At 37.5% G+C, this 12563-nt stretch overlaps 1 protein-coding gene across 1 annotated transcript in view; it reads left to right on the top strand.

The window, feature by feature from the left end:
- Positions 1-12563, top strand: part of OPHN1 (oligophrenin 1) — a 621295-nt gene that overhangs the window by 471034 nt on the left and 137698 nt on the right. The window contains exon 19 of the mRNA XM_030305317.1: positions 2718-2877. Coding sequence (XP_030161177.1) covers positions 2718-2877 — 160 coding nt within the window. The remainder of the gene's footprint in view (positions 1-2717; positions 2878-12563) is intronic.

Raw genomic sequence — 12563 nt, 5'->3', positions numbered from 1 at the left:
TAATTGTAGAAATATTTAAACTGTTAAAAGGGACCCATAGCCAGCCCAGCAATAACAAATGCCTATGCATTGTTGCTGTTCATCATCATGTGAATTTCACCAGCCTTTGTCATTGGCTTAACATTAGGATTTGTCTAAGGATTCTGTCCCTCCCAATTACCCAGTTAGTAACAAGAACCTGTTGATGGGGTCAACCTCTCAGGGGTCTTTACCTGAGCAGGGAGTTTTGAAAATTAGTGTTTGTGGTGGGTTGTCTCATAGCCTTACCTCCCCACCCCACAGCCAAACTGACCAAACAGCTGTTCATCTTTCATTTGGTTCCTCCAGTAGTATTTGAAAAAGCACTAGAAGCATTCATTTCCATGAAAAATAATTAATTGGCACCTGATGTGTATGAGTCACACACACTTGGAAGTTGTTTACCACCTAGTAAAGGAGGCAGATAAAAAAAAAAAACAGAAAATCGTAACATACTTGCTTGCCAATGGTATCAATCAAGAAGAAAATGGGCTGTGACAGCTCTGAAGGATATGTCATCTGAAGTGTATCTCAAAGGATAGACATTCTTTAGATCCAGGAAGAAGGAGACATTCTAAGCAGAAGGAGTGGCATGTAACAAATGGTACAGCCATGTTGTTAATCTAAGCAGTGTAATATATCAAGAGTGTCAAAGGTCAGCACAGCCTGAATGGAGCCTCCTGTAGAGGTAACAATAACATCAGATCTTTCTGATGCAGTATTTCAGGATACCATGCTAAAGCAATTTAGCTCTATGCAACTTCCCTCTAAGGTGGATACTATTTTTGCATGTGGAAAAATTGAATCCCAGAGAGGTTCGGTTACTAACACTGTTGCACAGCTATGTGGTAGTGTTAGGATTCAAACCCAGATCAGCTTCAGAGTCCAAGCTGTGCATTGGGATTAGAAACAGGCATCAAGTTGCAACTTTGAAGAGTTGGTCCTATCCTATAAATGATAGGAAACCCCTAAAGAGAATTTAAGCAAGGAGAGTGACTAGGGATTAGAACATTAGTGATTACAGGCTCTACTCTGATGAGACTGATGGTGATTTCAGGGAAATCCCTTTCCTTCTTTGGAGCTCTTTGTTTTGTTTTCTTTTTGTTTTTGTTTCTTTTGTTTGTTTGTTTTGGTGTGTGTGTGTGTGTGTGTGCGTGTGTGTGTGTGATTTCATCTGTAAAATGAGGACAGTGATAAAGGGCTAGTTTAAAGTATCCCTTCCGATAAAAAGCTTCTGCACAGCAAAGGAAACAACCAACAAAACTAAAAGGCAACCAACGGAATGGGAAAAGATATTTGCAAATGACATATCAGACAAAGGGCTAGTATCCAAAATCTATAAAGAGCTCACCAAACTCCACACCCGAAAAACAAATAAGCCAGTGAAGAAATGGGCAGAAAACATGAATAGACACTTCTCTACTCTAAAGAAGACATCCGGATGGCCAACAGGCACATGAAAAGATGCTCAACGTCGCTCCTCATCAGGGAAATATAAATCAAAACCACACTCAGGTATCACCTCACACCAGTCAGAGTGGCCAAAATGAACAAATCAGGAGACTATAGATTCTGGAGAGGATGTGGAGAAACGGTAACCCTCTTGCACTGTTGGTGGGGATGCAAATTGGTGCAGCCACTCTGGAAAACAGTGTAGAGGTTCCTCAGAAAATTAAAAATAGACCTACCCTATGACCCAGCAATAGCACTGCTAGGAATTTACCCAAGGGATACAAGAGTGCTGATGCATAGGGGCACTTGTACCCCAGTGTTTATAGCAGCACTGTCAACAATAGCCAAATTATGGAAAGAGCCTAAATGTCCATCAACTGATGAATGGATAAAAAAATTGTGGTTTATATACACAATGGAGTACTACGTGGCAATGAGAAAGAATGAAATATGGCCCTTTGTAGCAACGTGGATGGAACTGGAGAGTGTAATGCTAAGTGAAATAAGCCATACAGAGAAAGACAGATACCATATGGTTTCACTCTTATGTGGATCCTGAGAAACTTAACAGAAACCCATGGGGGAAGGGAAGAAAAAAAAAAGAGGTCAGAGTGGAAGAGAGCCAAAGCATAAGAGACTCTTAAAAACTGAAAACAAACTGAGGGTTGATGGGGGGTGGGAGGGAGGGGAGGATGGGTGATGGGTATTGAGGAGGGCACCTTTTGGGATGAGCACTGGGTGTTGTATGGAAACCAATTTGACAATAAACTTCATATACTGGAAAAAAAAAAAAGTATCCCTTCCAGCCCTTAGAGTTTTTTGCTTTCAAACTAGGGGTGGGGAAAATGCTAGATTCCTGGCTGGCGAAGCTGGTATACATTTATCTATGTGCTTTATTGTTTTTTATATGTGCTTTATACATGCTGTACTTCTTGCCTGGAATGCTGTCTTGCTTTTCTCCTGTCTTTCCAAATACTTTCTAACTATAGCTGCCCACCCTCCTTCTCTTAACTCGTACAGTGCTACTAAGTTAGATGTGTCTCACTTTGGCCCCTAATTATATACTAACTTTTATTCTTTGCTACTTGCTTCTTTTGTAGTATTTTATTCTCATATATATTTTGGACTCTCCTTTTTTTCCTTACTATTTAATTTCTCTTACCCCCTATATCACCTAACACAGTCTTGGTTGGTTACAAGGGGTCTTGGAGAAAGTCTTATTAATCATTTTCTTTCTCTTTTGGCAGTGTATGTGAGCACAGCAAAGATAATCTTATGACCCCCTCTAACATGGGGGTGATCTTTGGGCCCACTCTGATGAGAGCTCAGGAGGACACTGTTGCTGCCATGATGAACATCAAATTCCAGAACATCGTGGTGGAAATCCTAATTGAGCACTTTGTCAAGGTATGCATTCCCTGTTCTCACCATCACTTCTCCAAACATGTGACACTTTCCCCTAGGCACCTTTTAGAGTTGTGTCTCCCTCCCTGGCTCAAATTGATAATGGAAGGAAATTCCATTTTGACACAATTGCATTTAATAACATTTCTCACACTGTGAAATTCATTCATTTAGAAAATATTGCTCAATTCTATAATTATTATTAGGCACCAGGCTAGACGATATAGAAGAAGAAAAAACAAAAACTATTCATGCCTGTATGGAACTAACAGTGTAATATGGTGATAGCCATATAAACAAATGAAAATGATAGATATAAAAGTGGTGCATGTACAACGAAACCATAAATAAAGCAATACTAATACTTATTTAAACCTTATTTCATTTCAAAAAAATTTAGGGTTGTATATTTTATATGGCATGTAAAATATGAAGTACTGTACATAATAATTAGGTCAAATGGAAAAGGAGAAATAAGGATAGAGACAGAAAATGTACCCAGGAATGAGGCTAGACAAGAAATATTTATTGACAAGTCCTGTACACTTGTTACAGATGGCCCATCATCAACCTCTAAGCTTTCTAGCAGCCAGTACCATCCTAGAAAAACATAATTCAATAAAAACTTTTTGCAGGGGAGGGGGCTAATAATATAACCCAGATAGCATCCACAGTTTAAATCCAAGCTCTGCCACTTACTAGCTGTATTTGGTGGGATACAGGTAGGCCTCTAAGACTCCACATACAAACACAATGGCTCCAACAAAAGAGACACTTATTATTTGATTGTGGAATAGTCCAGTGAAGTGTTTCAGGGCTGGTATGGTGATTTGACATGAGCAGAAACTCAGGTTCCTTCTTTCTTTCTTATTGTTCTGCCATCTCTAATGTGCTGCTTCATCTACATGGCCAAATACCTTCTGTGTTATATCATTTGAAAAGGTTGAAAGAAAGTCAAGTGAAGGATTCAAACCTTTCCATTAAGCCCATGACCTGGAAGCCCCATATACCACTTTTATTTACCATTTCAGAATTTAGTTCCCTGGTCACATCTGGCTATAAGTGAATTAGAGAAGTGTAGTTTTTATTTTGGACACTCATATGCCAAGATAAGACTTTAGTTCTTGTGCTAAAAGAAAAATGAGAGAATGTATATTGGATAACAGCTGGCACTTTCTGTTATATTATCTGTGTTACATCAAACAACTTCTATGATAGTCATTTTTTCAGCTAAAATGTGAAGATGATAATAAACCTGTACTATGTGACAGACACATGTCCAAGGTCATTTAGCTAATAACAGAGCTGGGGTTTAAATCCAAGTAGCATAGAAATCCTTAATCACTTAATCCTTAATCAGTGCTGCCTCACCCATAATTTTTGAACAGTGATATTGTTGGGCATAGAGGGCACTTTGGGATTGTCAAGGATGGGTACTTTCAGAGAAGTACAGCTTATGTTAATACTGAAGGTGGAAATAAAGGAAAATAGGAAAAGGAATTTTCGAGGAGATGACCCAGTGTGAACAAAGGCCCAAGGGCCTAAAACTTCAAGTAATTTGGTATTGTTGGAACATGAAATGAAAATAGCAGTGGCCAGAGATGTAATTGGAGGCAGACAGGGGCCAGGTCCTAAGAGGACTAAACTCTGCCTAGTTGAGGAGTTTGGAATGTTTGGAATTGTTCCTGCAAGCTTGGGAAAGCATTTCATAAAAGTAGAATAGTATGATGGACAGACTTACATTTGGAAGGCATTATCTTGACTGTGGTGTGGGAGAGGAAGATGTCTGAATTATGGATTTCTGATGTGGCTGACTAGATGGATGGGACTGTCCTTCATACATATAAAAATACAGAATGTTAAAGTTTTGGGAAAGATGGGGAAAAAAACTTAATTAGGGGCAGGTTGGACTTGAGATTCCTGAAGGATATCCAGAAGGCATTATCTAGGAAGTAGTTGACTATATAAAGAGTAACAAACTTTTCTTAAAGAACAATATGGTAAATGTTTCAGGCTTCGCAGATCATAGAAATCTTTCACAACTGTTCAATTCTACCTTTGTATTGGAAAAGTATGTAAACAAATGAGTATTCCAATAAAACTCTATTTACAAAACAGGGAGCAGGCCTATGGGCTGTAATTTCCTGACTCTTGATCTAAAGCCCAAATTTAATTTATTAATTAATTGACTAATTGATATTCATTCAACCAATATGTATTGAGTAACTACTATTTGCCAGGTACTATTTTATTTTTTATTTTTAAATTTATTTTATTTATTTATTTAGAGAGAGAAAGAGAGAACAAGTGCAAGTGGGGGAGGGGCAGAGAGAGAAGGAGAGCGAGAATCCCAAGCAGGCCCTATGCTATCAGTGCAGAGCCCAATGTGGGGCTTGAATTCATGAACCATGAGATCATGACCTGAGCCGAAATCAAGAGTCAGATGCTTAACAGACTGAGCCACCCAAGTGCCCCTGCCAGTTACTATTTTTGGGCCTAGAGATACAACCCTCATGGAATTTACATTCTAAAAGAAGTAGAAAAACAGTATTTAAAATGAGTAAAATACATAGTATGTTAGATGGTAATGGGCATTAAGAAGAAAAATAAAGCAGAGAAGGGGAATAGGAAGGGTTGGAAAGTGGTTTTCCAATTCTAAATACAGGAAGACCTCACTGAGAAGACAACTTTTGAGCAGAGATCCATAGGAAATAAAGGAGTGATTTCATTCAGATATCTGAGGGAAAAGCATTTTACACTGAGGAAATGGTAAGTATATTATCCCTGAAGCAGAAGTGTGCCTATCATGTTCAAAGTACAAAAAGGAGGCCTGATTAGCTAGAAAGGATTAAACAAAAACAAAAACAAAAACAAACAAAACAAAAACAAAAACAAAAAACCCAAGAAGATGGAGTCAGAAAGAAAATAGAGAAGGGAAGCTGAGTAGATTCCAATATGTCCTTAGAATCCATTGGAAGTACTTTGCGACTTTGCTCTGAGTAAGATATAAGGAGGTTTTTGACCAGAGAAATAACACTATTTGACTTATGTTTAACAGGACTATTCTGGATGCTGTGTGGATATAAGGGTAGAAGGAAGGAGACTGATTAGGAAGCTGTTTCAGTAATGCAATCAAAAATGGTTGTATCTTGCATGAGGGTAGTAATAGTGGAGATGGTAAGAAGTGGTCACATTCTAAACATATTTTGAAGTCAGAGCCAACAGGATTTGCTGACAAATCACATGTGAAATGTTGTAGAGAGAGAGGAGTCATGGGTAACTTCAAGATTTTTTTTTTAATTTGAGCAATTAGAAGGATGAGATTGCCATTTACCGAGATACATAAGGGTGAGGGAGAGGAGAAACTCAGTTTACAACAAGTTAACATAGATATGCCTGTGAAACATCTGAGGTCAGAGAAGAAGGATTAGAGAAATAGTGTTGACGTCAACAGCATAGAGATGGTGTTTAAGACAATGTGAGTAAATATTCTTGCCTATGGAATACGTGTAGTGAGAGAATAAATATTAGACAAAGAATTGAAATGTAAGGAGTGCCAATGTTTGAAGGGCCAATAGAAGAGATTATAAAACACATTGAGAAGGAATGGTCAGTGAAAGAACGAGGAGATAAGGTAGCCACAGACCCCTGGAAAGGAGAGTCTTAGGAAGGAAAGAGTGAACAGTAGTCTCAATTTATCAAGACATGTTATGTAGGACAAGCACTGAAAAGAATCTACTGCTTTAAAAGTTGTTAATTTTTTAAAAATATAAGCAATAGATGTACATGCCAAAAAATACCATAAAGAAAGAATAACACACACACACACACACACACACACACACACATAATCAATCACAAGAATACTCTAAATATGGAGGGAGGAAGGCAGAACCTTAGGATCTGAGGAATGACATGGCCTTGAGTCATCTGGATTTTGTTTTTGCCTCATGTCTTCCAGATTGGGTAGTGTAGAAGCTGACAGCCTAAGAACACCAACAGGTGCAGTCAAAAAAAGGTATCAACAAAAGCCTACTCTCTCTAGCCAAAGGACCAGGAAAGCGAGAGCCCCACAACACAGAAAATGTTTAGATAATAACATCTCTACTCCAGCAAAATAGCACAGAAAAATTGTGGCCCCACTCCCACCCCTTCCAGCAAAGACTGCGCAGGGAAGGTAGACTTCTACCTTTGCAAGTCTGTAACAAGGCATCTGAGCCTCCCTCCCCCAACTCCATGTGGTAGTGTCAAGAAGACCAAGTGAGGAGCCAGAATTTCATCCTCACCTGGTGGTAATGAGACACCTTCCCACACTCCTAATCATGTCGGTGGAGACCACATGAAGCACCTGGACAACCATACCTATTTGGCACTGTAGTAGCATCAGAGGAGGCCTGGTAGAAATACAGAATTTTAACCACCATCCAGTGGTAATATGGCTACCACACTGTAGTGTCAGTGTAGAGGATACCATTTTGGGAAGAATAATGAGATATCCCTCTCCCTCCAGCCAGAGAGGTATCAGCAGAGGCCTATGTGGGAAGTCTGAACTCCTACCTATCAGTAACAAGAAGTTCTTCCCTTCCATTGGGATGTCGATAGAAGCCTGGACTTTCACTCAGTCCTGGCAGTAATGAGGCAGTGCTCCTCCTTCCCTATAGTGCCAGTGTCAGAAGAAGCTGGCTATAACAGAAGATACAAGTAAGAACAAGAGTCACATAATACCCCAAATCTGCAGGCTTCAGTTGAAAATCATTTGTCAAAATAATACCAAGAACCAGGAAGATTACAACATGAATGAGAAAAGACCATCAATGGATATCAGCACCAAGATGACACAGATGCTAATTATCTGACAAGAATTTTAAGGTAGCCATTATAAAAATGCTTTAATGAACCATTAGGAATACATTTGAAAGAAAAAAAAGAGAGAATCTCAGCAAAGTAATAAAAAGTTTCTTTAAAGAAATACAGATTCAGCAACTAAATAGAGGGTATAAAAATGATATAAAAGATATAAAAAATAACCAAGTGAAAATTATAGAACTGAAAAATACAATAAACGATATTTTAAAATCCAGTGAATGGGCTTAACAATAGAATGGGGGAGGACAGGGGAAAGAAACTAAGGGGTGTCTGAGTGGCTCAGTTGGTTAAGTGTCTGGTTCTTGATTTTTTTTTTTATTTTTTTTTATTTATTTATTTTTTTTATGAAATTTATTGACAAATTGGTTTCCATACAACACCCAGTGCTCATCCCAAAAGGTGCCCTCCTCAATACCCATCACCCACCCTCCCCTCCCTCCCACCCCCCATCAACCCTCAGTTTGTTCTCAGTTTTTAACAGTCTCTTATGCTTTGGCTCTCTCCCACTCTAACCTCTTTTTTTTTTTTTTCCTTCCCCTCCCCCATGGGTTCCTGTTAAGTTTCTCAGGATCCACTATAAAGAGCTCACCAAACTCCACACCCGAAAAACAAATAACCCAGTGGTTCTTGATTTTAACTCAGGTCATGATCTCATGGTCGTGAGATTGAGCTCCACATCAGGCTCCGCGCCCAGTGTGAAGATTATCTCCCTCTCTTTGGCCCTCCCTGGCTCGCTCTCTCGCTCTCTCTCTCTCTCTCTTCTCTGAAAGAAAGAGAAAGAAAGAAACTGAACTGTTAAAATAACAGAATCCAAAAAACAGAAGACTAAGGCTAGAACAATAGAAGACTAAGAGAAAATGTAGCCAGCAGTCCTATCATAAAAAATGGCTAAGGGGAGTTCTCTAAACAAAAAAGATAGAATAAAAGAAGGAATCTTGGAATATCAGGAAGGAAAAATAAACAATAGAAAAAACAAAAATATGGGTAAATTTAATAGACTTTCCTTTTCCTCTTGAGTGTTCTCAATTATGTTTGATGGTTAAAGCAATTTTTCCAGCTTTATTGAAATAAAATTTACAGTATGATCTGATGTGTAATGTATGTGAAAGAAGTGTTTAAGACAATTGTTTTATAAAAGAGGGAGCATAAAGAATATCAAAGGAGGTAAGGTTTGTACATTTAACCAAACAGGTAAAATATTGACACCAGTAACCTGTGATGAGTATATATGTATACCTAATGCAACCACTAAAAATCTATACAAAGAGGTACACTCAGAAACACTGTAGATAAACTGGAATTCTAAAAAGTGTTCAAGAAGACATAGCAATCCTAAATGTTTATGTAGTAACAATAAACCTTCAAATTACATGAAACAAAAATTTGTAGAGCTGAGAGGAAAAATAGAAAAATCCACAATTATACTTGAAGACTTTAATAACCCTCTCAACAATTGAAAGAGCAACTAGATAGAAAATCATAAAATATTTAGAAGAATTCAAAAACACTATCAACCAACAGGATTTAAACAATGCTCCAGCCACCAACAGCAGAATATACATTATTTTCAAGTAGCCATGGGACACATACCAAGATAGACCATATCCTGGGCCATAAAACAAACCGAAAACCTTAAAAAATAAAAGTATGCATGGTGTTTTACTGATCCCAATGGAATAAAACTAAAAATCATTAACAAAAAAGCAACATAAGGCTTGGAGGGAATAATGGCAAGATTGAAGAACCCAGCTACCCCATCCTCCAATGTTATCAATGATTGTATAGATGTCTGTGAGTAAAAATAGCTCTTGGAGACCTCTAGAATTCACATAGGTAGTTTTAGCAACACAATGGAACTAAAAAATCTGAGAATAACTGCATAAGAAGAGAAAGAAAACTAACTTCATTTTGCTTACATCATCCCATTCTACAAGATAGTGTTGTTCAGTGCCAAGAAGGAATTTCCCAGCTAGAAAACCTTCCCCTCACCAGGAAAGGAAGAATGAAGTGAGCAACCAGCTTCTCCATCCTCTCAGAGCACTATGAAGATCTAACTACAATCTCACCCCACTCAGATGAGCAAAACTGAGATGTATACAGCTGTATAAGAAAAAGAAAGAAAAGCAGAGGGTATTCACAATTGCACCAAAACCCATAATATATCTGGGAATAAATGGAACCAAAGAAGTAGAGATTGGTATGCTGAAAACTATAGAAAGATTATTGAAAGAAATTGAAGAAGACACAAAGAAAAGGGAGAACATTCCATGCTCATGGATTGAAAAAACAAATATTGTTAAAATATCTATATTACCCAAAGCAATCTATTCAATGCAATCCCTATCAAAAAAACACCAGTATTCTTCACAGAGCTAGAAAAAACAATTCTAAAATTTCTGTGGCACCATAAAAGACCCTGAATAGCCAAAGTAATGTTCAAAAAGTAAACCAAAGCAGAAGGCATCACAATCCCAGACTTCCAGCTGTATTACAAAGCTATAATGTTCAAGACAGTACGGTGCTGGCCCAAAAACAGACATAGATCAATGGAACAGGATATAGAACTCAGAAATGGACCCACAAATTTATGGCCAACTAATCTTCAACAAAGCAGGAAAGAGTATCCAATGCAAAAAATACAGTCTCTTTAGCAAATGGTGTGGGGCAAACTGGACAGCGACATGCAGAATAATGAAACTGAACCACTTTCTTATGCCATACACAAAAATAAATTCAAAATGGATGAGGACCACTTTCTTATGCCATACACAAAAATAAATTCAAAATGGATGAAAGACCTAAATGTAAGACAGCAAACCATCAAAATCCTAGAGGAGTAGACAAAGAGAGAACAACCTCTTTGACCTCGGCTACAGCAACTTCTTGCTAAATATGTTTCTGGAGGCAAGGGAAACAAAAGCTAAAAGTGAACTATTGGGACCTCATCAAGATAAAAATCTTCATCAAGATAAAAACAGTGAAGGAATCAACAGAACTAAAAGGCAACTGACAGAATGGGAGAAGATATTTGCAAATGACATATTGGATAAAGGGTTAGTATCCAAAATCTATAAAGAAATTATCAAACTTAACACCCCAAAAATAAATAATCCAGTGAAGAAATGGGCAGAAGACATGAATAGACACTTTTCTAAAGAAGACATCCAGATGGCTAACAGACACATAAAAAGATGCTAACAGCACAGGAAATCTAAATCGAAACCACAATGATATGCCACCTCACACCTGTCAGAATGGCTAAAATTATCAACTTAGGAAACAGCAGATGTTGGTAAGGATGCAGAGAGGGGCTTTGCACTGTTGGTGGTAATGCTAACTCGTGCAGCCACTTTGGAAAACTGGTGGAGCCACTCTGGAAAACAGTATGGAGATTCCTCAAAAATTAAAAATAGAACTTACCCTATGTCCCAGCAATTGCACCACTAGGTATTTATCCAAAGGATGCAAAAATGCTGATTCAAAGGGCAATGCACCCCAGTGTTTATAGCAGCACGCTCATCAACAATAGCCAAATCATGGAAAGAACCCAAATGTCCATCAGCTGATTAATGGATAAAGAAGATGTGGCACACACACACACACACACACACACACACACACACACACTGGAATACTACACAGCAATCAAATAGAATGAAATCTTGACATTTTAACAACGTGGATTGAACTAGATTGTATTATGCTAAGCGAAATATGTCTATCAGAGAAAGACAAGTATCATATGGTTTCACTCATATTTGCAATTTAAGAAACAAAACATATGAACATAGGGGGAGGAATGTAAATATAAGATAAACACAGAGATGGAAGCAAACCATAAGAGAACATTAAATAGAACAAACAGGGTTGCTGGAGGGGAGGTGGGTGGGGGATGAGCTAAATGGCTGATGGGCATTAAGGAGGGCACTTGTTGGGGTGAGCACTGGTTATTATATGTAAGTGATGAATCTACTGATGGGTTCTACTCCTGAAACCAATGCTACACTGTATATTAACTAGAATTTAAATAAATACGTTTTTAGAAATTCATACAATATGTTAGCACATATATGTGTGTGTGTGTGTGTGTGTGTACACATAATGGCCAAGGAAGCGGAATTGATTTGAAAATCAATCAATATAATCTACCAAATTAACAGGTTAAAGAAGGAAAATCACATGAACATACCTATTTATTCAGAGTATTTGAAGAAATCAACATACATTCACACACACAAACACACAAGCAAAAACTCAGCAAATTAATAATAGAGATAACGTCCTCAACTTGGTAAAGAACATCTACAAAAATAAATAGATAAATAAATAGATAATAAACAAACCCTATAGCTAATATCAGACTTTATGTTGAAATATTAATGCTTTCCTTTTAAGAGTTAGAATACATATGAACAATTTCTCTCACCACTGCTATTCAACATAGTAATAGAATTTTTACCCAGTGCAATTTGGCAGGAAAAGAAGATAAAACACATATATATCAGAACAGAAGAAATATAACTTTCTCTATTTGCTGCTGGGATGATTGTCTACATAGAAAATCACAAGGAATCTATTAAGAAAACCTCCTACAAACTAATAAAGGAATTTATCAAGGTTACAGGGTACAAGGCCAACATGCAAAAATTAATTGTATTTTTTATATACTAGCAATGAATGTGTAGGAAATGAATTAAAAATACAGTCCATTTTACAAACTCTCAAAACAAGTGAAATACTTAGGCGTAAGTCTAATAAAATATGTATAGGATTTATATGCTGAAAAATTACAGAATGCTGATAACAAAGTCAACAGGTATGGG

Source organism: Lynx canadensis, chromosome X (genome assembly GCF_007474595.2).
Source record: "Lynx canadensis isolate LIC74 chromosome X, mLynCan4.pri.v2, whole genome shotgun sequence".
NCBI lineage: Eukaryota > Metazoa > Chordata > Mammalia > Carnivora > Felidae > Lynx > Lynx canadensis.
This window is presented reverse-complemented; position numbering and strand designations above follow the sequence as displayed.